The sequence below is a fragment of the Gorilla gorilla genome, chromosome 5 (assembly GCF_029281585.2).
Source record: "Gorilla gorilla gorilla isolate KB3781 chromosome 5, NHGRI_mGorGor1-v2.1_pri, whole genome shotgun sequence".
Lineage (NCBI taxonomy): Eukaryota > Metazoa > Chordata > Mammalia > Primates > Hominidae > Gorilla > Gorilla gorilla.
Genome location: NC_073229.2, coordinates 123557242 through 123585085, shown reverse-complemented (window position 1 = coordinate 123585085; position 27844 = coordinate 123557242). Strand labels below are relative to the sequence as shown.

Below are 27844 nucleotides of genomic sequence, written 5' to 3'. Positions count from 1 at the left end.
AGCAGATGCTGGCCACTTGGAGGGCAGAGGTGAGGGGGAAAACCCTTACCCGAAAAATGCCTCACCTTTACTAGGGAAACAAGGAAAGAATTACAATATGATTATAGAGAGTAGGAACATGACAGTTTCACTAGGCCAATCAGGTTTCTCTAAGAAGATAGAACATTCCTCTGATGAGAATGTTTCTAGAGAATTAAACTTGAAAATCAGACCTGATGCAAAAAACTTGGAAAATGCACAAAATCACAGAGCAAAATTAGAGATTACTGATAACATGTGGTATATGTCCTTCTAGTTTTTGCTCCATACAGTGGTTTTTATTTATTTTATTCTTTTGAGACAGAGACTCACTCTGTTGTCCAGGCTGGAGTGCAGTGGCGGGATCTCGGCTCACTGCGACCTCTGACCCTGGGTTCAAGGAATTCTCCTGCCTCAGCCCCCCTAGTAGCTAGGATTACAGGCGCCTGCCACCACGCCCAGGTAATTTTTGTACTTTTAGTAGAGACGGGGTTTCACCATGTTGGCCAGGCTGGTCTTGAACTCCTGACCTCAAGTGATCTGCCCGCCTTGGCCTCCCAAAGTGCTGGGATTACAGGCGGGAGCCACCACGCCCGGCCCATACAGTGATTTTTAAAAATCAGACTGTCGAGTAGTCTTATTTGTGCTAAGTGGAAATTAGGGAAAGGGTCAGAGAAATAGGGATTTCCTTTTGCCTTCAGTAGTATCCTCATGAACCTGCGTCATGGTGTTGTCAGGTGTAATTAATGAAGGTTTCTCACAAGATAAAATGTTATTTTGAGGACCACGTCCGTGGATTGGAGGAAAGGCAGATGGTTAGCTAGTGACGACTTTATTATAATGCTAATTCAGGAGTATCTGGGTCTCTAGTGCTGAGGAAAACGGAATTTTCATGCAAAGGGCATCTATATTTTCACATCTGTATCTTTATCCATCTAGCTGTGCTCTTACTATTTTGTTTCTACGGTAATTTGCTATTTCTTTTGCACGACAATTGCCCAATGAAATAATTCAGATACTTCGTGCACTTTGTCACGCAAAAGTTTTCATGTTACTCTCTGGAAAGGCACTTCCCAAGATGTAGCTAATAAACACTGTATCTTTGGAACATTTTTGTTCTCCTTTTAACTTGTAGCTCCTAGCCTGGAAATTGATACTTTTGACACTTGAACGTTGTTCATATAAAAACACTGTGAAATCAACATACTGTCTTTGAGGAATGGCATTGCATGCGTCCTTTTGAGAAGCCATCTTGTAGTTGAAGGAAAGCAGCAGGACGGAAACCAGACTTCCCCCCCACGGTTCCCTAAAGGTCACGGATAAAGAATGAAAAACCAGGACTAGTTAAGCCAAGGAGAGAAGAGCAAGTGTTCCCGGAAGGGGGCGCGATGTGTTGAGGTTAACAAAGAGAAAGACAGCTGCGGGGTCAGCTAAGGTCTCCGCTTTCGCTACCGACCCAGACTGCTCACCTTCACAAACTCACGTTTTCCTCAAGCGGCACCCTCGGCAGCGCTCAAGTGACAGTATTCCATCCTTGGAATACTCCGAGAAGGTTCGAGCCAGAAGTTGGATTGCCTGAAATGCCGCTTCCAGCGCACTAAGTAACTTGAACTGCGCTAAGCAACTGGCCAGAATTGGTTTGGTTTGGTTTGACCCTGGGGTTCCTCCGTAGTCTGTAAGTGGAGTTGCGAACTCCACCCCTTCTCCAAGGCGGGAGTGTTTCTAGGAGAGAACATACTTCCCCTTAAAGGAAGATCACGTTGCTAAAGTAAAAAATTTGAAGGCGCCCTATGTGTAGAACACTTACGTTCTTGGCTTTCTGGCCACTATAAAGATGGGTCGGGAATGGCGCCAGCTACATTAAAAAGTAACGTGCAGGAATGGTTCAGTTGCCTGGTGTTGACCAGAGTAGAGATGGTTTTGCCCACAAAAAAAATGGCGCCGAAACATGTCAATCCGCACAATCACGTGTTCACAAACCTGGATGAGAGATGGTATGGCTTCAGATGACAAACGGATGTTATTATTCTTTACTTCCGGGTGAGACAAATCGGGCGCCATCTTGTCTTGTTCCCGAAGAAGTAGAAGCATCGAAAGCGTTGGAGAGGTGTTACCGGAACGGCGGCGACAAGGGTGTTCCCGAACTAGAGTGGGTAAGTGATGGAGAACAATTACACGTGGGCACTTGCCGGACCATTACAACGTTCTTGGTTTCTGTGGCGAAGGTAGCATAACTTAAAATAGGCTGCGTACGCTGCTTGGCGCGACCGCTGGAACCTCATTCCTTTAAAGCGGTGCGGTCCGCCAGACTTGGTAAATCAGAGCGGTGCTTTCGCTGAAAAGGAAATGTCCTTGTTAAAGAGAGTGCTCACGGCCCCATCTTCTCACAGAGTTTCCTCTCGGACGAGAAGGCACTAATTGTTGGGTTCCTGACCGGCCGTTAAACACTGCGCGTGCGCAGTGGGAACCCCCTTGTGGGAAGGGGGTTCAGGGGGGCGGAGGAGGCGGGGGCTCCCGACCTGGAGCTTATACCCTTTGAGGCTCTGACTACGCAGGCGCAGTTCCTTAGTTTGTGTTTTTCGTGTGTTTTTACCCAATGATGGATATTATGTGTTAAGCTTCGCTAAAGGAACAGGTAGTATCCAATATTTCAGTTTTTTATCCTGTGGTGGATAGTATCGTCATCTGAACAAATTGAGCATTAGACAAATTTGTTTGTGGGTTGTTAAATTAACATTCTAGCTTAAGATTTTAATTCAACATTAATCTTTTACATCTTTTTACTTCCCCCTGCCCCCAAATAAAACAAAATAAACTTAGAATTCCTCATTTGAGTGCAGCAGGGCGAAAACAACAGCAACCAGACTACTAAAGATTTTACTTGTGGAATTTTTTTGTAAAGTGGCAAAGGGCTTATAGAGAAAATAAAACAGTCCTTTAAAGATGTTCTTGAGAGTTTTTTTTTTTAACTTACTAACAGACTTTATGTTTTAGAGCAGTTTTTGTTTACGTTGAGCACATACGACGTCCCCATTACACACACAGTTTCTCTTCTTATTAATAGATGTTAGTAGGTACATTTGTTGCAACTAATGAACCAATAATGATAAATTATTAACTAAGGTCCATAGTTTATTCCTGCTTCCTCACATTTTACCTAAAGTCCTTTTTCTGTTCCAGGATGCCAGCTAGGATATCACATTACATTTAGTTGTTGTATATTCTTAGGCTGTATATTCTTGGCTGTGACAGTTTCTCAGGCTTAACTAGTTTTTGATGACTGTTAAGGGCTGACTTGTGCCCCTCTAAAATTCGTATCTTGAAGTCCTAACCTCAGTACCCCAGAACGTGACTGTATTTGGAGAGAGGGTCTTTAAAGAAGATGAGGTCACTAGGGTGGACCTTAGCCCAATATATTAATAACTGCTGTCCTTATAAGAAGAGAGTAGGACACAGAGAGATGATCATGTGAAGACATAGGGAGAAGACAACCATCCACAAGCCAAGGAGAGAGGCCTTAGAATGAAATCAACCCCATAGAGCTTACACTATACGCCTCCAGAACAGTGAGGAAATAAATTTCTGTTGCTTAAGCCACCCAATCTTTGGTACTTTGTTATGGCAAGCATACCAAACTAATACAGTGACCTTGACATTTTTTGAGGAGTATGGGTCAGGTATATTGTAGGGTGCCCTGCTATTGGAATTTGCCAGACGATTTTCTCATGATTAAAATGGCCTTACGGACTATATCAGGGGAAGATCACAGAGGTAAGATGCCCTTTTCAACACATGCTATCAAGGATACATACTATCAAGGTGACTTATCACATTATTACTGACCTTGATCATCCTTCTGGAGTAGCGTTTGTTAGATTTATCCACTGTAAAGTTACTTCCCCCACCCCTTTTTATACTGTTCTCTTTGGAAGGAAGTCACTTGGCAGAGCCCACGCTTACTGAATGGACAGTTGTGCTCTTCCTCAGTTAGGGTGGAATATTTACATAATTTATTTGGAATTCTCTGTAGGAGATTTGTGTCTTCCCTCACATTTATTTGTTAGTTTATTTTATCATATCCTTATGGGCTTGTGGATGTTTATTACATAACTTGTATTATAATCCAGTACTTCTTTATTTTGTTGCTCAAATTGTACCAGCTTTGGCCATTGGCAGCTCTTCGAGTTGTCTACTGTTCTCCTTTGACATGTTCCTATCAATTTTTTTTTTTTAGCACTTTATTACTTCCTGGCAGTATACATGCTCCAGACTCATCTTTTATATTTCCTGTCGCAGTCCTAGAGTCAGCTATTTCTTTAAAGATCTCTGATTCCTTTTATTGAAGAATGGTATTAAAACCAAGTTCTCGTGCCTAGGTGTGCTTATTGCTACTAGGGTGTCATTTTGGGCTCTCTCTCTACATTTATTTTTAAATTATTATTTGGGGGGTATTTATAACCAATTCTCCAATTTTTTTTTTTTTTTTTGAGACAGAGTGTCACTCTGTTGCCCAGGCCGGAGTGCAGTGGTGGCACAATCTTGGCTCACTGCAACCCCTGCCTCCTGGGTTCAAGTGATTCTCCTGCCTCAGCCTGCTAAGTAGCTGGGACTACAGGCATGTGCCACCATGCCCAGCTAATTTCTGTATTTTCAGTAGAGTGGAGGTTTCACCATGTTGGCCAGGCTGGTCTCGAACTCCTGGCCTCAAGTGATGCACCCACCTTGGCCTGCCAAAGTGCTGGGTTTACAGGCATGAGCCGCCATGCTTGTCCTCCACTTTTAAAATAGTCTTTTGAGCTACAAGCTGCAAGTATTTCAGTATATACTAAAATGCATGTCACATAAAGTAGCAAAATTTCTGTTTTCCGTATTTCGAATGATTACAAGATTAATCTTTACCAGTGCCATTTCCACCTAATCTGAATTAAACAAATAAATTCTTTTTTGACTTTGAGGTCAGTCAACTCATGTAAGACTGAAATGTCAGGGGTGAAGAGGATTGTTGTATTTTCTGGCTTCTCAGCTTTGTGGTTGATTTGAGAAATATTTCATCCTATGCATCAAATGATAGATGTGTTTCTGTAGCTCTTTGATTTTGTAGTTGATGCTCAAGGACTTTAAAATACCACATTTTAATTCTCATCCATCTCTGTCACAGTCTCTGAGTGACTTTTGTAAATATTAATGATTGTCATTTTGGCCACACGGGGTGGCTCATGCCTGTAGTCCCAGCACTTTGGGAGGCTGAGGAGGATGGCTCATTGAGGCCAGAAGTTCGAGGATAGCCTAGGCAACATGGTGAAACTCCATCCCTACTAAAAATACAAACATTATCCTCGCGCGGTGGCATGCACCTGTAGTCCCAGCTACTCGGGAGGCTGAGGCATGAGAATTGCTTGAACCTGGGAGGTGGAGGTTGCCGTAAGCCGAGATCACACCGCTGCATTCCAGCCTGGGCGACAGAGTGAGATTTTCTCAATAATAAATAAATGATTGTCATTTAAACAAGTTGTTTTAGGACCTCAAAGCGATGAAGTTCTAATATAGATCCATTTAAGAAAAGGATAAAATAGATGATGGCCATTTCTGGTTGTATTAGTTTTCTAGGGATACTGTAGCAAATTACCACAAACTGGCTGATATCAAACAACAGAAATTTATTCTTCCACAGTTCTGAAGGCTAACACTGTAAAATTGAGGTTTTGGTAGGGCCATGCTCTCTAATGGCTTTGTAGGGGATTCTTGTCTCTTCCTAGCTTTTGGTAGTTCTTGTCAATCCTTGATGTTCCTTGGCTTATAGAGCCATCTACTCCCAATCTGTACCACTGTGGTCATGTTACATTCTCCCTGTAAGTGTCTATGTCTCCTTTTTAATAAGGTCCCTCCTAATCAAATATGAACTCACTGTAATTTGAATACATCTGCAAAGACCCTGTTTACAAATAAGGACATACTCACAAGTATCAGGAGTTAGGACTTCAGTGTATCTGTTGGATGGGGACACAATTCATTCCATAACCCTGGTGATAGCTATCACTTGATTTTTTTGCGGCAGTGTGTGGTGGCTTTGATGATCTGATACAAACCTTGGTTATTCATCTTTCTGTTCTTCCCAGACCCCATTTGTTTTCCAAGGAAATAGCAGTTCACTTTACCCCATAAAGGGAAATACTCTTAGGAAAGTCTTGCAGCCTTGCCCGTCATTAATCAAATTTCTCCAAACTTGAAAACCCAAGCCTAACAAGCTTTAAAATTAAGTCTAAAGGAAGAGTGAATAAATTGGAATCAATTTTTGATATTATAAAATCACAGTAGCAATATTGGAATGTCATTTTCATGGTTGAACATTAATGTATTTACTTGCTAACATTTCAGTGAATTATAAATATTTAACCACTTAATATGGACAAAACATTATGGAGAATTTAAATTATTATAAAATGTTTTCTCTCCCCTAAAGAAGATTTTTGTTTGAGCCAAGACAAAAAACATGAAAATTTAATGCAGACCCTCTATAAAAAGTATTGTACGTCATCTTTAACTTATTAAATGAAAGGTTTCAAACAGTGGTAAAGAAGAGGGTAGCAAATGCCCATCCTTAAATTATCAACATTTTCCAAATCATTTTTAAACCAACTTGTAAATGTCATTTTTAATGGTACAATGTTATGTTATTTCGTTAAACCATAGTGAAATTTAAAATATGTATCCATTGATTACTGTGTATTGTGCCTGTGTATTCCTTCTGTTTTCTAGATTTTGCATTTGTTAGATTTGTTAGTAGTGAAGATACCATGGTGAAGATGAAGGAAGAAAGAGTAGTGTTCCTAAATCCTTGCCATAAAATCACTAGTAATCTTACTGTTTAATTAAACAATAGTTAATGAAACTCCTTATCAAGCATCGTGCTATGTGCTGAAACATATATAAAAGTTTAAGTATTTCCTAGTTTTATAACAAGTCTTTACTACAATCTGTCTCTTTTCTACAAAATTTTAATGTAAGTGCAAATTTTGTTTTCATGACCAGAGTTACCTGTTTTGGATAAGATTATCAAAATTTACTCTAAATCCTATAAGAAAATGAGACAGAGAACATTTGCCCAATGCATGAAAAATGATGCCACTTGAGGCCTTTTCTTTTTAAGAATGCAGTTATGGGCCGGGAGCGGTAGCTCACGCCTGTAATCCCAGCACTTTGGGGACCGAGGCGGGAGGATCACGAGGTCGGGAGATTGAGACCATCCTGGCTAACAGGGTGAAACCCTGTCTCCACTAAACTACAAAAAATTAGCCGGGCGTGGTAGCAGGCGCCTGTAGTCCCAGCTACTCGGGAGGCTGAGGCAGGAGAATGGTGTGAGTCTGGGAGGCAGAGCTTGCAGTGAGCCGACATCGCCCCACTGCACTCCAGCCTGGGCAACAAAGCGAGACTCCATCTCAAAAAAAAAAAAGAATGCAGTTATGTATAGAAAATTACTAAATTACAAAATCTTCTCAAAACTGCTAAGCTCTAGGAATTGGAAATAGGAATCAGGTATTTTTAATCTTTATTTTATATCTTTCTGTATTCTTTTAATTATTTTATTCTGTTAATGTGTATTTTTAGAAAAAATACAGATTTTTAAAGATACAAAGAATCAAATGAAGCTAATGAACACAGTCCATAATGACTAGTACAGGCAGTAAAAATTACACAGACTTCTTCAACTGTTGAGACATTGGGCAAATGTCCTCTATCTCATTTTCTTATAGGATTTAGAGTAAATTTTGATAATCTTATCCAAAACAGGTAACTCTGGTCATGAAAATGAAATTTGGACTTATTTTAAAATTTTGTAGAAAAGGGACAGATTGTAGTCCCTTTTTTTCGCTTAATGCAGTTTGTACGGTAATACGTACCAGTATGTAGCAGTCTACCTTATTCATTTTAATGGCTGAATAGGAATCAACTGTATGGTTCACTCTAACTTATTTAACTTGCCTTTAATTTAATGTCACTGAAACCAGATGTTTACTGTTACAAAATATGCTGCCAATTTTTGAATTATGGTATGAATATTCACATTCATGGTTTAGGACCCTGCGGTGGAATTGTTGGGTCAGAGGGGTGTGCATGTACGTTTTGTTAAGATGCCGTAACGGCAAATTGCCTTTTTTTTTTTTTTTTTTTTGAGACGGAGTCTCGCTCTGGCACCCAGGCTGGTGGAGGGCAGTGGTGCTATCTCAGCTCACTCCGACTTCCACTCCCGGGTTCAAGCAGTTCTCCTGCCTCAGCCTCCTGAGTAGCTGGGACTACAAGCCAGTGCCACCATGTCCGGCTAATTTTTTTGTATTTTTAATAGAGACGGGTTTCACCGTGTTAGCCAGGCTGGTCCTGAACTCCTGACCTCAGGTAATCCACCCACCTCAGCCTCCCAAAGTGCTAGGATTACAGGCGTGAGCCACTGTGCCCAGCTGGTAAATTGTCTTTTAAAAAGACTAACCATTTGGTGTTCCACCTGTGCCCTCATCCAGTAGTCATCCTCTATAACTAAATCAAGTTTCTTAACTCCAGACTTAATTAAAGCGCTTTAATAAATAGCCCCTAACTTCTAACTTCCTTAACTTACCATCACCTTCTTTACTGTTTTTTTATTCTGCTCTGTTTTTCCCAATTTCACATCTTTTTTCTATTTTTCTTAGCCTAAGTGTCCCAAACATTATATTACTTGAATAGTAGCTTCCATCAAAACTTTGGGGAAGAAAAGCTTCTAAAAATATAGCAAAAGTAGAAGTGGCTGTTCTAAACATACAGAAAAATGATCATAGGTGATACAAATCAAACCCTTGAAAATATGCAAATTAAAACCTCTGTGCATAGGAAAACTTTTTTTTTTTTTTTTTAAATAAAAGCTTCAGCTGGGTGCGGTGGTTCACACCTATAATCCCAGCACTTTGGGAGGCCGAGGTGGGTAGATCATTTGAGGTCAGAAATTCGAGACCAGCTTGACCTGCATAGTGAAACCCCATCTCTACTGAAATACAAAAATTAGCCAGGCTTGGTGGCGAGCACCTGTAATCCCAGCTACTCAGGAGGCTGAGGCAGGAGAATCGCTTGAACCCAGGAGGCAGAGGTTGCAGTGAGCCCAGACTGCACCACTGCACTCCAGCCTGGGCGACAGAGCGAGACTGCCTCTCAAAAAAAAATAATAATAATAATAACGATAAAAGTTTCAATCCATGAAACAGGAAGACAAATTTAGACTAAAGAATTCTTTCAAAGATAAAGTGAAACCTCTGTAAGTTTTAGATTGCTTCTGGAAAAGAAAATGGAGTTGAGAAGTGGGTTGGCTTGATCACTTTTTTTTTTTTTGAGATGGTGTTTCTCTCTTGTCGCCCAGGCTAGAGTGCAATGGCACAATCTCGGCTCACTGCAACCTCTGCCTCCCAGATTCAAGCAATTCTCCTGTCTCAGCCTCCCAAGTAGCTGGGATTACAGGCGCCCGCCGCCACGCCTGGCTAATTTTTGTATTTTTTATTAGAGACGGGGGTTTCACCATGTTGGCCAGGCTGGTCCTGAATGCCTGACCTCAGGTAATCCACCTGCCTTGGCCTCCCAAAGTGCTGAGATTACACACGTGAGCCACCGCGCTCGGCCGATCACCTTTTTTTTTAAACCCCCTAATAGTTGTTAACTTGAAGAGTGCTTCCAAAAGTGATGGTGGGAAAGCTCTAGTATTGATATTAATCACCACGAATTGAAACTTCTGATGCTTAGTTTTTATGTGTTTCTTACTTAATCCTCACAATAATCCTTTGGGGTATAGACATTTAGGTCTTCTGTTTTACAGAAGGGAAAACCAAGGGTTAGAGCATAATTTACTTATGTTCACACCACTAACGAACAGATGTAGGTAGGCATCCTGAACCAGAGCCTGTGCTCTGAAGTCTAGGTGACAAGTGGTGACCAGAAAACTTAAAAGGGGAACTAAAAAAGTTGTCCATGAGAACCATTAAACATGAGTAAGAAAAACAACCTTTATTTAGAGTAATTTCTGGAAAAGTAAATTTATGGATTGGGAATGATGGTAGGGAGTCATTATACATCATTTTCATCATTTAAATGGTTTTAGTAAGTGCACATTTTCAGTTTCAGTAGGCACTTTATAGAGCTGTTGATAATGTCTGTATTATATGAGTTTACAACTTAAGACAGAAAAATTATGCATTGAACTCTGATAAGCTGTTAAAGCGTTGGAAAGCACAGCAAGCTTTTTGGTTCTCATAAGTAGAAGTCAACAGCTTCCTCATCATTAGCCTTTAAACAGAAAGTAATAGCTAGACACTGATTATTTATTTAGTGTCTGCTATGTGCAGGATGCTTTCTTGTACCTTATTGAAGATAAAAAGATGAATAAATTTGTCTTTCAACTGTAAAAAGCTGTTGATTGAATAAAAAGGAAACTAAACCATTTCAGGAACAAACTGTTCTCTCCTTGCTAATGTTAATTTCTAAACATAGAATTCTATAGGAAAATTTAAATTAATACATTTTATTACCTTGTATCATCTAAGTTAATAATAGGCGGATGAGATCTTCATTTCAAATGTTTGTTGTTCCTTTTTTCTCAATCTCTAAATTGTTTGACATTGTTTTTTATTATGAAGGAATTGTTCAAGTAAATAAAAGATTTGGAAAGAAAAAATGTTAAAAAGCTTTGCCTCTTCATTTCTGGTGTATCTCTTTTCCTTGATTTTATTATGATAAAATAATTCCCCATTATAAAGTTAATGCAAGGAAAAGTGACTAACTTGGAGATGATCACACTTATGTTGCATCTCTAGAATTTATTTTTATGCGAATCATGATAATCTATAAGCAGACATCTATTTTTTTCCCCCTAGGGCATACATAATCTTGCTGCTATGCTTCGAAGCTGTAGTCTGAATCAACCTAAGTTTTAAACAGAAGGTGAACCTCTGAGGTCAGTTTAAATAGCAGTTGGTGTGTCTTCTTGGTGTTTCCTATTTATTTGTTAACTCTTAATTAAAGTTGTAAGCGAAGTTACTTTTCAAGGGCTGTGATAACCTATTTAGCCTTAAAGGACTCTAAAGGCGTACTTGGGAAACTGGACAGGAAAGAAAGGGGAGGAAGAAGGAAACACTGAAGAGAGGTTAGAAAAAAATATATTTAACTTGGAACTGATAGCCAAACCAGTTGTTGGCCTCATTTGTGCCATGTAGTGCCTATTTTGCCATATTCTAATAATGTCATTGTAATTGATTACATTAGTGTAACTTGAAGACAGGTACATTTGACTGATAAGTAAATCAAGGTGACAAAGAAATACACCTCCCATAATTCACAGTGTTCTTCATTTGAGGGATTAGTATCTGCCGCAGATAGAATTATACCTGTATGGCATTCTGGGAATGCTGCGAAGACTGGAGTTGGAAACCTTTAAAAGCCTGAATTGTAATCGCCAATTGTCCTATTAGAGTTAATATCTCTATTTTTTTTGTTATCCAACTTGCCTACTTTTTGTGATCCTGCAATACAAAGGCTTGCTTTTATCTTGTTTTTAGCATACAGGAAAGGATCAATCTAGAAGGATTCATTTAGTAAACATTTATTAAATGCCTGCTATGAGCTAAGCCTTGGGATACAAAAATAAAGAAGAAACCATGCCCTGGTTATGTGAGTCACTGGTTCTTGAACAGGGTTGTGTATCAGTGTTGGATAAAGTACAAAGATATTAGACTTGTAAGACTTTTAAACCTTTTATTAGGAATGTTTTCAGACTAGCTTACAGAAAAGTTGGGCTAGTGTGATGATTCCCCCCCATACCATCTCCTAAATTTAATAGTTATTAACATAAAGTACCTTCCCTCCCATCTTTTCCATGCTATTTATATGTTAAGAAACCAGGTCTTGGAGGCTGTCTTACTTTCTGGATTTAATACCGTTTATCTCATTTATTTATCCTTTAAAATCGCTTTATATTGGAAGTAAAATCCAAAAGCCCAGGTGGACTCGGTTAAACATTTTTGATGAGAATTCTTAGTGATTCTGGGAGCATAGTAGACACCTAATAATCTGTAGGGGTGATATTTTGGCAACCTTTGAATTTCTGATTTCTCATCAACTTTTCTTGTAAGGTTTCCTGAATTAATATTTTATTACTTTTGGCAATATGATAGTTTTCTAATTCTGTTCTACATTCTTCATTTTTTTAGCTGTAATTATTTATAAGGAAGAATTTTTCTTCATCAGCTGAAGCTATTTGGTTACTATCTTAAAGGAATCTTGATTGGGGAGAAATGAAATCACTTTTTTCCTACAATCTTCAAAATAATTAAATATCCAGAAATTTATATTGTACAAAAAATAGAGTTTTTTTAAAAGTCTTTTTTGAGCTAAATTCATTGTGTTATGCTTGCCACCAAATTCTGAGACCAGCATTAACATAAAATTTTCTACCTCGTTTGGTACCCTAAAAATTCTAGTTGCCTCTGGCAAGCTATTGACAAGAATTTTAGACCTCTGATGAAATAAATGTATCATCATATAATAATTTCTGATGTGAGGTTTTAAGATTAAATAACTCACTATAATTTTTAAACTATGTTTAATTTATTGAAGATAGAAAATCAAGTATATTTTAAAAGAAGGGATGTGGGATCAAGGAGGACAGCCTTGGCAGCAGTGGCCCTTGAACCAGCAACAATGGATGCAGTCATTCCAGCACCAACAGGATCCAAGTAAGGAAACAAATTGAATTTGAAAGGGCGGGGTTGGATATGTGGAAATGGGTAGAAGACACATGATGGGATTAAGGGATATGGAATTGAGATTGGTGTACTGGATCATTTTATGGTCAGAATTTAATCTTCTCATAAATAGCCTTGCCATAGCATATATAGCAGGAAATGGACTTCCCTTTGGAAGACTCTCAAAATGTAGAAAGCTTTTTGAAGATTTTACATTTTTTAAACTGATTTAGTCCTTGTTTTTCTAAAGAAAGAGAAAAGCCTAAAATATGTTGCTTATGAAGAACACTTCTGTGAATTCTGACTCTTTAAAGTTGTATATTACATTGAACTGGATGGTGTGCTATATCATTTTAAAATTTCTTTTTGCTGTGGACTATTTCAGGCACACATACAAAGGTAGAAGAGTATAGGGAGCCCTTGTTTATTATTTAGCTTTAACAATTGTTAACTAGTGGCCAATTTTGTTTCATCCGTAAGACCACTTACATTGCTCTGCCCTCACTGGGTTGATCTGATGCTATTTCTTTTTTTAATAGCCATGTATCATTCTATTGTAGGATTGCACCATAATTTAGCAAAGCCACTTTTGGGTGTTTTGTTATTTATAGTTTTTCACTTTTTGAAACAATTAGCATAATCTCATGTACATATTGTTGTTCACTTGTCCAATTATTTTCTTATGAAAAGAGCTAGGTTTGTTAAGTCACGGTAATTTCAGGTGCACATTGCCACGTGTAACCCCATAGGGGTTATGCCAGTGTTTCAAACTGTATGAGAATACCTATTTAATCTTCATTAAAGTAAGATGCAGAAAAACATATCTTATTCTACCTTGTTTACTTTATTAATATATCTTAATGTGTTTTTGGGTGGACTTGCAAAATAAAAATTATTAAAAAGATCTTGAAATGTTAAATGTAGATGCTTGGGAAGAGAGGCCAGGTGCGGTGGTTCATGCCTGTAATTCTAGCACTTTGGGAAGCTGAGGTGGGCAAATCGCTTGAGCTCAGGAGTTTGAGGCCAGCCGGGGCAACATGATGAAACCCCATCGCTACCAAAAATACAAAAATTAGCCAGGCTCATAACCCAGACTCTACATGGATAGATGGATGGATCATGGATGAATGGATGGATGGATGGATGGATGGGTGGATGGATAGATAGATAGGTAAAAATTTAGAAATTAAAAAAATGTATCTTGGGAAGACAGTCTTCAAGATAGTGGGGAAATGAATTTTGAGTAAAGACTGGCTAAGAAGTTGTAGCCAGACTACACTAGTCATGTTTTGGCTAGAGAAGGGAGTCTTATTTAAAGAAGGGCAACCATAAGGAAAAACAGAGTTAGGTAGCTGCTCTCATCAAAGGCCTATAGGCTCGAATGCAGGCCTGGAAAGATAAATAGGACATGTTGAAGGAAGAAATGATAGCGTTTGGTTATTTTTGTGGTGATTTTTTTTTGTAAAGGTGATGACATTTAAAAATTCAGTAAACTAAGATGCAGGGGATAAATTTTATATGAATTAATATTAGAAATGGGTTAAGAGTGTTTTTTGTGGAGTTCTTTTCTGAAAGTGTAAGTAGTTTATATTATTTTTTAGCCTGAATATGGGTTATTTGCTAAGCACCCTTTCAGACACAGTGTGCTTTAATATTTAAGATCTCATTCAAAAAAAATTTTTCTAATTTCCCTCATACCCTCTTGTCTGAAATATTTAAGATCTAAGGAATAGTTGAGCTGCTTGTTTTACATAGAGGCACTATTCTTTTAACTCCTACATTCTGAATGCTGAATTCAGTGTTAATTTACGTTAGGCCAGATTGATTGGGCTGCATTGGCCCAAGCTTGGATTGCCCAAAGAGAAGCTTCAGGACAGCAAAGCATGGTAGAACAACCACCAGGAATGATGCCAAATGGACAAGATATGTCTACAATGGAATCTGGTCCAAACAATCATGGGAATTTCCAAGGGGATTCGAACTTCAACAGAATGTGGCAACCAGGTTTGTTGTTTATGTTTTCACAATTTTAAGACTTTTAAAAAACAGAATGAAGATTATTATTAAATTTTTTAATTTGCTTAGTTGTATGACTTCTGGAAATTAATGCTTCTTAAAGAATAGGCAGTTTTCAATTTGATTTGACTTTGACATTTTGTGGTTAAAATTATTCTGTACTCATTCTGCTAGCTTTGTGGCACTCAGTTTGATTCTTTTCTTGGTTCTTCATTCCTAGGCTGACAGGGGCTGGGAACACTCTGGAAACCTCACTTGGCATCTAGGGAAGAGAGCATTCTTTGTCTCTCTATTGCAACCTCTGGCCTTTTCAGAAGCAGCACTGGCAGAGTAAAACATGTCTAGCCTCTAATTAAAGAAAAATTGTGTCACTGTGTGACAAATTAGTCTGTCAAATATACTCTGCCCCTACCATCCGCCTACCTTTTTCTTCCCTTTTTTTTTTCGGATAGTGAAGATCTTTCATAAGTTTTTGTGTGTTTTACTTTTTTGTTTGTTTTATTTCACAGTATGATGTAGATTTCTTGATGCTAATTCAGTCTTCCATGGCTTGTGTTATTCCTTTTTAATAGTCACTTGAAACTATGGAGGAATCAGCCTCATTTGGGTATGCTGATGGTGAAGTCATAACCTCCTTTCCCTATTAATACTTTTTGTTTCTCCTTACAAGAATGGAGACCTCAGTCGAGACCAGCCTGGGCAACATAGCAAGGCCCTGTCTCTTCAAAAAAAAAAAAAAAAAAAAAAACCTTAAAAATTAGCCAGGCATAGAGGCGCATGCCTGTAGTCCCAGCTACTTGGGAGGCTGAGGTGGGAGGATTGCTTGAGCCTAGGGGATTGAGACTGCAATGAGCTGTGATCACGCCACTGCACTCCAGCCTGGGTGACAGAATGAGTCCCTCATTTAAAACAAACAAATAAACAAAAAAAAACGAGAATTCAGATTACTTTTAAAAACATAAATATTCTAGTCTTTGATACTGTGAGGTGGTTCATTTCTAGCTTTCTTGAAAGTGAAATTTCCCCACATTTGAAAATGTTTTAGTTCCTAAGTTTAAGTTCTTAAATGACTCCCCCAGGCATCCCTACCCCTTAGTTTTACTCTACTTTGTGACCCTGGGCAAGTGATTTACCTCTGTGTGCCTCGATTTTCCCTCCCAAAATTGGCAAAAATAATACCTAATTTCTCCCTACCTCACAGGGATGTTGTGAGGATAAATGTGTTCGTGTAAGAAAGAAATTATATAAAACCTCAAGGTATTATTTTTGTGGTGTTGTTACTAAACAAATATAAAAATTCAACAAAAATAGTGCTTTGGATTTTGTTACATTTGTTAAAAATAACTTTGGGCATTTGGTTAGGATATGAATTAGAGTGGAGTTAGCTCATTTTGAATTATATATGACAGTTTAGTTCATTGCTTATTTTTAAGATAAACAAAAGGAATTTGACCAAGAAGTCATAAGTTGTTTTTTAAATCTGTATGTTTACTGAAAAATCTTTCTTGAGATCTTAAAATTCTGTGTTGATTTTGTTATAACCGCCTGTTGAATGTTTTTATGCCTAAATCTTAAATAGAATGGGGAATGCATCAGCAACCCCCACACCCCCCTCCAGATCAGCCATGGATGCCACCAACACCAGGCCCAATGGACATTGTTCCTCCTTCTGAAGACAGCAACAGTCAGGACAGTGGGGAATTTGCCCCTGACAACAGGCATATATTTAACCAGAACAATCACAACTTTGGTGGACCACCCGATAATTTTGCAGTGGGGCCAGTGAACCAGTTTGACTATCAGGTGAAAGATATTTTGTTGCTTTAATATTGTAGATGTGCACGTAATCCATTCTTTGGAAGTGTCTCATCAAGAATACCTAAGATACGTGTTTCACTTTTCAGACTTGTATAAATAAGCACATTCTGTCTCAGTTACCAATTTTTGAGTATTAAAATAATTAGAATTTGTTTTCTGATTTTTTTATTTCATTAGGAAAATGGTATAAAAGATCATTAGGGAAAATTTTTGAAAAAATTAAAAATGTATAAGTGCAATAGCTATATGATGTTTTATTTTCTAATTTATATTTCAAAATGGTATATTTAAATGTTAAAGACTAGAGAATGCACAGTAATTGAATATAGCTCATGGTTAAGACATGAATAAAAAACATAGATCATTTTCCTAAGTGTAATTCCTTGTGCTATGTAGAATTATGACTGTTTTTCTAGTGTCATTTTTTTTCCATTCTGACATGACATGTTAATGGAATTGTATATAATTTCCTCTGTAGCATCCAATTCATTCCTAGGGACATAGAACTCTGTGGGGAATAGTGTCGTATGTTGGGCTTTATTTACTTCATTCCCTCTGCCAGGGTCTACCCTTAAATTATAGTGCTAGGTGTCATTTTGAAATAACTGATTGCAATTATTAACTTATAAACTGCTATCATAATTTAAAATTTTGAAAGAATTATTTCATGAATTCTAGGGTAGATTTGATAATGGACATATAGTATTCACCTTGAGATGGTAATCCTCTCATTAATAAATATTCAGATACATGTATACTTGGTATACAGATACAACAGTTTTTATGTTGTTTGAAGAAATATAATGGCAGGGAGCATCTGCTTACCCTACTTTTGCATGGTAGATCCCATGCAAACAAGACAAAGAGCTGTATTGGCAGCTGGCCTAGAAAAGCCTCTGAAAATAGCAAAATTGCAGAAAATATTTAATGATTCATTAACTTCTATCTTTGCTTATAAATGAATATATCTGCAAGATTATAGAAACAGCTTAAGTTGTTTAGTTCACTTTTTGTTCACTGTAAGTAGGATTTGTTGAAATTGACAAAAATGTCTAGTTAAAGAGAAATTAGTATCTATTTGATGTCTTAGTGTTGGTAGGATTAGCTTGTAAATGGATTCAGAATGAAAAATTTCATATACTTCTTGAAAGTAGCTTATCAGCTGGCTTTTAGAAGCCTCTTTGCATTTACGTAGCCGGAAAATCTTAAGAAAAGTAAGCCTAGGTTCTTGGGACTATAGAAGTATCGGTGGATATTAGAGCCATGGAATTCTTGGATGTGCTGCACACATGGATTTCTACTGTCCCAGTTCATAACACACGTGTGTCCCAGAGAGTATATTGTATTAATTTGAAGAAAAAATAAACTGCAATACTCTTTCAGCATGGGGCTGCTTTTGGTCCACCGCAAGGTGGATTTCATCCTCCTTATTGGCAACCAGGACCTCCAGGACCTCCAGCACCTCCCCAGAATCGAAGAGAAAGGCCATCATCATTCAGGGATCGTCAGCGTTCACCTATTGCACTTCCTGTGAAGCAGGAGCCTCCACAAATTGGTAGCTATTTAACTTAGTTTAGTGGACCACAATTGGCAATGACTTTTTTATCATATAAAAAGGATGTCTTGTTTTCTTAAAATTGTTTGAGTATCTCTGATGTGTTAGGAATTGACACTTTATTTTTTATGGTCATAAAGCTTAAAATTACAAAAATGATACTGGTCTGAAATTAAAAGGTTTAAATAATTTTCTTTAAACCTTTACATTAAATTCCAGATTTTGTGATGAAGTGAAAATTTATGCTAGCCATAGCATGTTGGTATTTTCTTCAGTGTAGGCATTTCAGTACATTATACAGATATATGAGCCCTTCTCCTTTTAAATCTAATTGTTCAATCTCTGTCCACTCTTAGTTCATCTGATGCACTGCTGTCAGATTAATTTTCCTCTGGTTATTTCACTTCCCCTAAGTATTTTGGCAGAAAATTTCAATTTTTTAAATAACATTGTAGAGCCAGCCTATTTCAAGTGACAAATACATATTTATGCCACTTTATATCTGGAAAGTTCCAAATTGTTCAGTATTTAATGGACAGGAGCATTTGTTAATAAATCTTTAGTTTTTACATTTTAGGAGGATTCTAACTTTACTGCTTTTTTAACTTACTAGCAAATCACTTAATTTTTTCGAGTCTCAGTTTCCTCACCTGTGGAAAAAAGTGGAGTAATAATAGTAGTGATCTCTGAGGGCTTTTGTAAGGGTTAAATTAGATGATGGTTTAACATGCTTTCATTGTGTCCTGGCAGATTGTAAGCACTAGAGCAGTGGTCCCTGCTGTTATTAAAAGTGATGGCATTGAAGAAAGGCATGATATTTAATGGGATATTTTTTAAATTTACTCACAAGTTTGTAGAAATATTTTATTTAACTGACTTGCATATATTTTTCCCACGTGAAACAGACGCAGTAAAACGCAGGACTCTTCCCGCTTGGATTCGCGAAGGTCTTGAAAAAATGGAACGTGAAAAGCAGAAGAAATTGGAGAAAGAAAGAATGGAACAACAACGTTCACAATTGTCCAAAAAAGAAAAAAAGGCCACAGAAGATGCTGAAGGAGGGGATGGCCCTCGTTTACCTCAGAGAAGTAAATTTGTAAGTAGAATCCCCAACGTGAAACTCCATGTGAAAATCTTGGTTGTGTGAAAACTTTACTGAAATAGATATTTTAGCCTATAGGAAAGTATTAGAGTGATGTTCCTAAGATTACGTTCATTAAGTATATTGAGGATTATGATTTTATATATGTGTTACTGAAGATACAGTAAGGAGAAAATGGGACAACAAGTTTATAAACACTTCATTCCAGAGAGCTGGCTAGATCTTGATAAACAATCTGTATTCATTCATTGTGGTACAGATGACTCCCTGGTGATAGATTATAAAACAAAGCTACATTAAAATAGTAATAGAGAAATAAAATCTCCCTCTTTTGAACATTTAAACATATACCTGAGGATGTAATAATTTTGATTGTTTTTGACATGAGCACTGGAAGTATAACAACATTTTAAGTCTTTAAATCTTCATCAGTTAGATGGCTTGAGTGGTTTAGGAACTTTTTTATTCAGCAGGTATGATAGCCACAGCACTGGCCAGTATGCAGCTCAGGAAATTGGTCTGTCTTGCACATCCATTTTCTGCTTTAGAAATAAGTCTCAAGAAGAGCAGGATAACTAGATTTTGGCAGGCATTAGTTGTGCTTAAATTCCATAAATTACTTTTATTTTTCCCAAAAGATCTATGCAAAATCTGTGTTTTTATTCTAGATGTTAAATAACAAAAATAAGAAGCAACAGAAAGACACTATTAAAGGTTACTCTTTTTTTTTTTTTTTTTTTTTTTGGTCTTTTTAGGCAGTTGGGGGATCAGGGTCTCACTCTGTTGCCCAGGCTGGAGTGCAGTTGCACAATCATAGCTCAGTATAGCCTTGAACTCCTGGACTCAAGCAATCCTCTCACCTCAGCCTTCCAAGTAGCTAGGGCTACAGGCGCACACCATGACTCCCACCTAATTTTTGTACTTTTTGTAGAGACGGGGTTTCACCATGTTGCCCAGGCTGGTCTTGAACTCCTGGCTTCAAATGATTCTCCCACCTCGGCCCCCCAAAGTGCTGGGATTACAGACGTTAGCCACTCTGTCCAGTCTTTTTTTTAAAAAAATCTTCACATGAAATAGTGTTGTTCCAAATTTTTTTTAAGCATCAAAAATTGTTTGGAAATTATCCTTCCTCTTTCCTCCCAAATGCCTGTGGGATTGTGTTACATATATTTTTCCCCTGGTTCAGGTAGTCTTTCCACAGTAGTATTTAGGTGGTCATCTTGTCTTTTACTTAGTGGGATTATTAAAAGTGACTAGGGGACACTTCTCTGACAAAGCAAAGGGTCACATGCTATCTGGATCCTGAAACCTAAAACCATACAAAGACAGGAGACAAACTGCTGGCATTTGTTTAATCTGAAGTAGACCTCATTTTTATCTTTTTATTATGAGCTAAAAAGAAGCATGTTTTACTGAGTTTCAGGGCCAGCTGAGATCTTGGCCCTGAAAAATCTGATTAGAGATTTTTCATTTTAAGTCGTGCAACTTAGGTAAATAGCTTAAATATATAGCTGTAAAAGTTATACTGAATAATATGTCTATGGTCCATTTATCCAAAGTTCTATAAGTGTCTCATTTCAGGCCCATTATATGTAATAGATAGTAATTAAATCAGTCTCTGGGCATTATGTTTTTCTGGGTATTTATAAAATAAGGTTAAAATTGACTAAGGGAAAAGTAAAATTGAAAAAACAATTTATTTTCCTAAGCCTTCTTGTAATCTTACATTTTTCCCAGGTTATACTTTTTAAATTAGCAAATGAAATCTGTAGTAAATGTAATTTAGACAGCAGGTTCACTCATATTTCTGTTTCATAGACTTTTTAATTTGGGGTTTAAGGTTTTCTGTATGTAAGATAAGGATTTTACATTATACACATGAATTTGGACTACCATACTATTATTTTTTATAGGATAGTGATGAGGAAGAAGAAGACACTGAAAATGTTGAGGCTGCAAGTAGTGGGAAAGTCACCAGAAGTCCATCCCCAGTTCCTCAAGAAGAGCACAGTGACCCTGAGATGACTGAAGAGGAGAAAGAGTATCAAATGGTAGAATGTTAAAGTTCTTACTATGTACATGGATTTATTTTGTTTGCAATTTTTTTTGGAGACAATATTAGAGGAAAAAACAGAAACTAGAACTGCTGACCAGTATTATTAATTGAAGAGATACTCCTTTTAACTTAAAACAATTATAGAAACCTTTATTAATAGGGACTTTTTAAAATGTTTTGATTTCAGGCTGGGGTAATCCTAGTACTTCAGGGGGCCAAGGCAGGAGGATTGCTTGAGTCCAGGAGTTCAAGACCAACCTGGGCACTACAGTGAGACCTTGTCTCTACAAAAAATTAGCCGGGCATAGTGAGGTGCGCCTGCAGTCCCAGCAACTCAGGAAGTTGTGGTGGGGGGATTGTTTGAGCCTGGGAAGCAGAGGTTGCAGTGAGCCGAGGTGGTGCCACTGCGTTCCATCCTGGGTGACAGAGTGAGACCCTGTCTCGGAAAAAAAAGAAAAAAGTGTTTTGAATTCAGTGTGTCTACTATACAGATACATTTATAATATTTTTTTCTTTGATCCGTATGATTTCGGAATATTTATTTATTTATTTATTTATGGAGATGGAGTCTCGCTCTGTTGCCCAGGCTGGAGTGCAATGGCAGGATCTTGGCTCACTGCAACCTCTGCCTCCTGAGTTCAAGCAATTCTCCTGCCTCTGCCTCCCGAGTAGTTGGGATTGCAGGTGCCCACCACCATGCCTGGCTAATTTTTGTATTTTTTCAGTAGAGACAGGGTTTCGCCATGTTGTTCAGGCTGGTGTCGAACACCTGACCTCAGGTGATCCACCCACCTCGGCCTCCCAAAGTGCTGGGATTGCAGGTGTGAGCCACTGCACCCAGCCTGGAATTTTGTTGAAGTTTTGATGTTACAGAAAAATGTTCAAGATACTTTATTCCTTGGAATGGCTGCTCTGATATCTAAAAATATTTTATAAAATGGTTTTGTGGCTGGGCACGGTGGCTCACGCCGGTAATCCCAGCGCTATGGGAGGCCAAGGCAGGCAGATCACTTGAGATCAGGAGTTTAAGACAAGCCTGGCCAACATGGTGAAACCCCATCTCTACTGAAAATACAAAAATTAGCTGGGTGTGGTGGTGCACGCCTGTAGTTCCAGCCACTTGGGAGACTGAGGCAAGAGAATCACTTGAACCCAGGAGGTAGGGGTTGCAGTGAGCCAATATCACGCCAGTATGATCCAGCCTGGGCAACAGAGTGAGACTGTCTGAAAAAAAAAAAATGGCTTTGCATTTTAATATTTTTGAAGATGTCACACTATTAGTAGCTATAATAATTAGAAATACTGTATAAAATGCTCTGTTTTAGATGTTGCTGACAAAAATGCTTCTGACAGAAATTCTGCTGGATGTCACAGATGAAGAAATTTATTACGTAGCCAAAGATGCACACCGCAAAGCAACGAAAGGTATATTTTGGTGTTTCTGGTTTTGCTTTTCCTGGGGTATTTTGGTTCTGATGACTATTTTGGCCTTTTTTTGTTGTCCTTGTTGGATTTCTACCAGATATTTGAATATTCTCTTGCATGTTTTAACTCTTAAAGATTAGATTCGTAGACACCATATTAAAGCTATACAAATATTTTTGTTTTATCTGACCTACATGAGTACAGATTAGCAATCATGCTGTTTTCCTCTAAAATGTATTGTGGAAAATTCCTGATGTTCAGTTTATTTCACCTGATTTTTTTTAATAGATAACATGGCATTGTTGTGTGACTTCTGATACAGTTTATTTTGACTAATGAATTTTGAGTTATCAACCTACAATTTTTAGTTTACCACTTATCTCTTACAGAAGCAAGTGATTCCCTACCCCTAGATTTTTAGTAACACCTTAAAAATGTATTGAAAACAAAAATTAAGTTACATGTCATAATCTCAGAAGTAGACATACAGATATACCTGTCAACATTTTTTCTCATTATAAACCAATTTCAGCTCACATCAGAGTTATAATTTCAAAGCCAGACATGATACTGGTTTAAAATGAATGTTATGTTTTTAATGTTTCTTCTCTCCCCAAAAAGCAGCAATAGTAGTAGATTTAACAATACCATAGACTCATGACTATGAAATCGTGGCTATTTGTGTTAACATGTTGTTCCTGTTGTTGATGTGATACAAAGCTCCTGCAAAACAGCTGGCACAGTCCAGTGCACTGGCTTCCCTCACTGGACTCGGTAAGTGTTTTCCATATTTGTGAGAGGGCCTAAAGGGAAAAATCACACATACATTGTCTCTCTGCGTGTTCTGTTTTGAAACTGTATTAGTCCTACTCAGTTTATAAAAACCTAGGTCTTAGGGTTATGTCATCCTGTCTAAAAAGGTTTGCCTATTTTTTTGACTAACGCATTCACAGTGAGAAATTTATAAATGTGATGGTTAATTCATAGTTTATTGGGGCAGGTTATATTGGAAGATTTCCTTATTGCTCCAATATATGCATTATATATATATATATAATTATATATGAACACCTATAGTTTGTACTTAATAATTCATAATTTAGCCATGATAGTATCTAAGCTCACTTTCAGAATTATTGCATACATGCCTTAGGGAAGAACCTATCCACTAATGCTTTTAATAACTTACATAGATTGTGTTGCGGCAAGTCAAGTTTTAATATAGAGGAAAGGGTTTATCTTATCATAGTAAAATAGTAGTGATGTGTTCATAATTTACTATTTGCATGGTATATTATCAAGGCTGTAAAAGCTTGAATTTGCCTTTTCCACATCTTCATTTCAAATTAATTTTTGTGAGGACCCAGAGAAGTGGGTAGAACCAAATGCCCATGTGGTTTTGTTATGGTTATTTAGATCATTTCAGGGTGGGGAGTATTTTCAGCACCATAATATTTCTGTACCAGGGAGATTATAGTATTATTTTTTTAGGGAAAAATTGCTTAGCTCTAGGGATTTCTAAACTTTGAACAATAAAAGTTAATTTTAGAAATACTTTCGGGGTCATCATTAAGCTTTAGCGTGGCTTTGTTACTGCCCTGTTAAGTAGTTTTGTTGGTTAGTATGGACAGTACAGCAAACCCATTATGATTCCTTTACAGTGAGAAAAATATGAAATAGTCCAGAAAGAATAAGATATTAAGTAACCTTTGCCTGAAGGTTCTGTGAACTCCATAAGCGTTTGAATGTATACTTCTCCCCACCCCGAATAAGCGTATTCTTCTGGGAAAAGGCAATGAAAAAAGAAATGAACTTTCTTCTCAGACCTTGAAAAGTTTTTACTGCATAGTATAATTTTTTTCATATGATAGACTGAGCTTTATGCACACAGGTGGACTGGGTGGTTATGGATCAGGAGACAGTGAAGATGAGAGGAGTGACAGAGGATCTGAGTCATCTGACACTGATGATGAAGAATTACGGCATCGAATCCGGCAAAAACAGGAAGCTTTTTGGAGAAAAGAAAAAGAACAGCAGCTATTACATGATAAACAGATGGAAGGTGTAGTATACCTTTTAGACTTAATTTTGGTCCAGCTTTGTATTTCTTTTTATTTTTTAACCTAAAAATATCAAAGGATAAAATAAAGGCTATATTATAAATAATATGTGATATAACTGAAACTAAAGTCACAATTTTTGTTTGGTTGTTTTAGGAGCCATTTATTGCAGTGGCTATAAGCCAAGCTATTTAGGGTATTTTTATTTCTTGTTAAAAGTCTTGAAATGAAAAAAGATGACTTTTGAAATGGGAAAAATGTATTTGTAAGACTATTGAAAAGTAATTTGTAGCTAGGATATATAAGGATAATAGAGAACCTAGAAGTTTTTTACTTAAGATACTTTACCTAATACTAGGAATAACAAAAGAGAAAATTTACTTAGAATTTCTTCTTTGAAAAATCTAAGGTAATTAAGAGTTAGCAGCTAAGACTTCTCTATAAACCACTTACTTAACCTTTAAAATTTTGCTTTAGTTGGACAAAAGGGAAGTCTTTTCCTACTTGCCTCACACGCACCTCTGCATCTTGATACTGTATTTTGCTACACTGTCCAGGAGGGTAACGTAACTAACTACAAGCTATAGAGGACTTGAAATGTGGCTAGGCATGTGCTGTGGGTATAAATTACATGCTAGATTTCAAAAACTTTACTTGAAAAAGAGAACAGAATTTTTTTAAATTTATTATGTGTGGAAATGATAATATTTTTGGTATATTGGGTTATTTTACCTGTTTCTTTTTACTTTTTTAATGTGGTTACTAAAAAATTTTGAATTACTTATATGGCTTGCATTGTAATTCTGTTGAAAATGGTGTTCTATTGTTACAGTCTGGTAGCTTGACATTTGGTAGTATGAGAATTTTACATGCACATTTTCTTAGTGTTTTTGTCTTTTTCTGTTTCAGAAGAAAAGCAGCAAACAGAAAGGGTTACAAAAGAGATGAATGAATTTATCCATAAAGAGCAAAATAGTTTATCACTACTAGAAGCAAGAGAAGCAGACGGTGATGTGGTTAATGAAAAGAAGAGAACTCCAAATGAAACCACATCAGTTTTAGAACCAAAAAAAGAGCATAAAGAAAAAGAAAAACAAGGAAGGAGTAGGTCGGGAAGTTCTAGTAGTGGTAGTTCCAGTAGCAATAGCAGAACTAGTAGTACTAGTAGTACTGTCTCTAGCTCTTCATACAGTTCTAGCTCAGGTAGTAGTCGTACTTCTTCTCGGTCTTCTTCTCCTAAAAGGAAAAAGAGACACAGTAGGAGTAGATCTCCAACAATCAAAGCTAGACGTAGCAGGAGTAGAAGCTATTCTCGCAGAATTAAAATAGAGAGCAATAGGGCTAGGGTAAAGATTAGAGATAGAAGGAGATCTAACAGAAATAGCATTGAAAGAGAAAGACGACGAAATCGGAGTCCTTCCCGAGAGAGACGTAGAAGTAGAAGTCGCTCAAGGGATAGACGAACCAATCGTGCCAGTCGCAGTAGGAGTCGAGATAGGCGTAAAATTGATGATCAACGTGGAAATCTTAGTGGGAACAGTCATAAGCATAAAGGTGAGGCTAAAGAACAAGAGAGGAAAAAGGAGAGGAGTCGAAGTATAGATAAAGATAGGAAAAAGAAAGACAAAGAAAGGGAACGTGAACAGGATAAAAGAAAAGAGAAACAAAAAAGGGAAGAAAAAGATTTCAAGTTCAGTAGTCAGGATGATAGATTAAAAAGGAAACGAGAAAGTGAAAGAACATTTTCTAGGAGTGGTTCTATATCTGTTAAAATCATAAGACATGATTCTAGACAGGATAGTAAGAAAAGTACTACCAAAGATAGTAAAAAACATTCAGGCTCTGATTCTAGTGGAAGGAGCAGTTCTGAGTCTCCAGGAAGTAGCAAAGAAAAGAAGGCTAAGAAGCCTAAACATAGTCGATCGCGATCCATGGAGAAATCTCAAAGGTCTGGTAAGAAGGCAAGCCGCAAACACAAGTCTAAGTCCCGATCAAGGTAGTATACTTTTTAAAGTATTTTGTCTGATTTTTTAAAAAATTTGACTGAATTTATTCAAAGTTGAAAGTGTCCTTTCTCTCTCTCTTTAATAAACTCAGTTTGGTACTTGATAAATAATCATAGTCTTAAATGTTAGAAATCCTATATATTATTATTTATTTAAAATTGCAGATTTTTACTTTAAAATACATTTTTATTTTTAAATTTTGTCTTTTCCCTTTTTTTTCAGATCAACAACCCCTCCCCGTCGTAAACGCTGAGGAATGATGTGGCAAGAATGCCATGATGTTCTTTAAAAAAATTCCATGAGTTTTAAGGGCTTGTCTCATTATAGAGGCACATTGTGGCTGTGTAGGTGAAACCAGAATCTTTTTTTTTTTTTAATCTGTAAATAGGTGTACTTTTTCCAATGCTGCTCCAAGTTACTTAATAGGATTTCTTTGTATTACGTTTTTTTCAAAAAATATAGTGCATAATAAGACTATAAACATGCCATTCTCTTTCAGCTGTAATGTTCTTAAAATTATTCTTGAATGTACTGTGATGTCAATAAAGCTCTTTAGTTCATTTTTGTTAAACTCTTGCACCTTAATTTTATGGTTTTAATCTAAGGAACGTACTTTTATAAAAAGGCAGCTGGAATTTTGTATAACAGGTTTTAAAGGTACCTTCTCTCACCTCCCCCAAAGAAAATGGTTTTTACTTAATAGTTTGTCAAAGTTTGTAAATTGTACCCATGGACTTTTGCCAGATTCCAACTTTAAGGGTATGAAAGAGGGCTAGAAATAGACCTTTACTTTTCATTTGGAAGTATTTGACAACTTTCTAAACTTTTCTTCCTATTTTGGGGATTTTCAAGTAATATATTCTCTGTGTATATAACGTGTGGTTCACTCCTGTAAAATGAAATTGCTGGAATCAATCAAGCCAGTGCACCAGTAGAGTTATTTGTAAGGAACGATCGTGTTTGACACTAATAGTCACGTCTGGAACTATATTCTACAGTCACCCACTTCTGTTTTAGAAGCATTTTGAAACACTTTTTG

At 37.2% G+C, this 27844-nt stretch overlaps 1 protein-coding gene across 7 annotated transcripts; it reads left to right on the top strand.

The window, feature by feature from the left end:
• Nucleotides 1-2038: 2038 nt before the first annotated feature.
• PNISR (PNN interacting serine and arginine rich protein) lies at nt 2039-27376 on the top strand. 7 transcript variants are annotated; one of them, XM_019029219.4, is made up of 13 exons: nt 2039-2171; nt 10902-10981; nt 12644-12758; nt 14583-14771; nt 16363-16586; nt 17985-18156; nt 19062-19252; nt 21172-21309; nt 22640-22739; nt 23460-23513; nt 24631-24801; nt 25709-26795; nt 27028-27376. In XM_019029219.4, the coding sequence occupies exons 3-13, from the start codon at nt 12671-12673 to the stop codon at nt 27056-27058; spliced, it is 2445 nt and encodes an 814-aa protein (XP_018884764.1). In that variant the 5' UTR covers nt 2039-2171; nt 10902-10981; nt 12644-12670; the 3' UTR covers nt 27059-27376. The 7 variants fall into 7 exon arrangements, with proteins under 7 accessions (XP_018884764.1, XP_018884763.1, XP_018884770.1 ...); XM_019029218.4 differs by having other exon boundaries at nt 12640-12758; XM_019029221.4 differs by lacking the exon at nt 10902-10981 and having other exon boundaries at nt 2080-2171; nt 12640-12758.
• The last annotated feature ends 468 nt before the right edge of the window (nt 27377-27844 follow it).

Excerpts from the sequence above, each read along its gene's own strand:
- PNISR (XM_019029219.4), top strand. The coding sequence starts at position 12,671 with ATGTGGGATCAAGGAGGACAGCCTTGGCAGCAGTGGCCCTTGAACCAG. Across the intron at positions 12,759-14,582 it reads CCAGCACCAACAGGATCCAA|GCCAGATTGATTGGGCTGCA; the intron begins GTAAGGAAACAA and ends AATTTACGTTAG. Across the intron at positions 26,796-27,027 it reads AAGTCTAAGTCCCGATCAAG|ATCAACAACCCCTCCCCGTC; the intron begins GTAGTATACTTT and ends CTTTTTTTTCAG.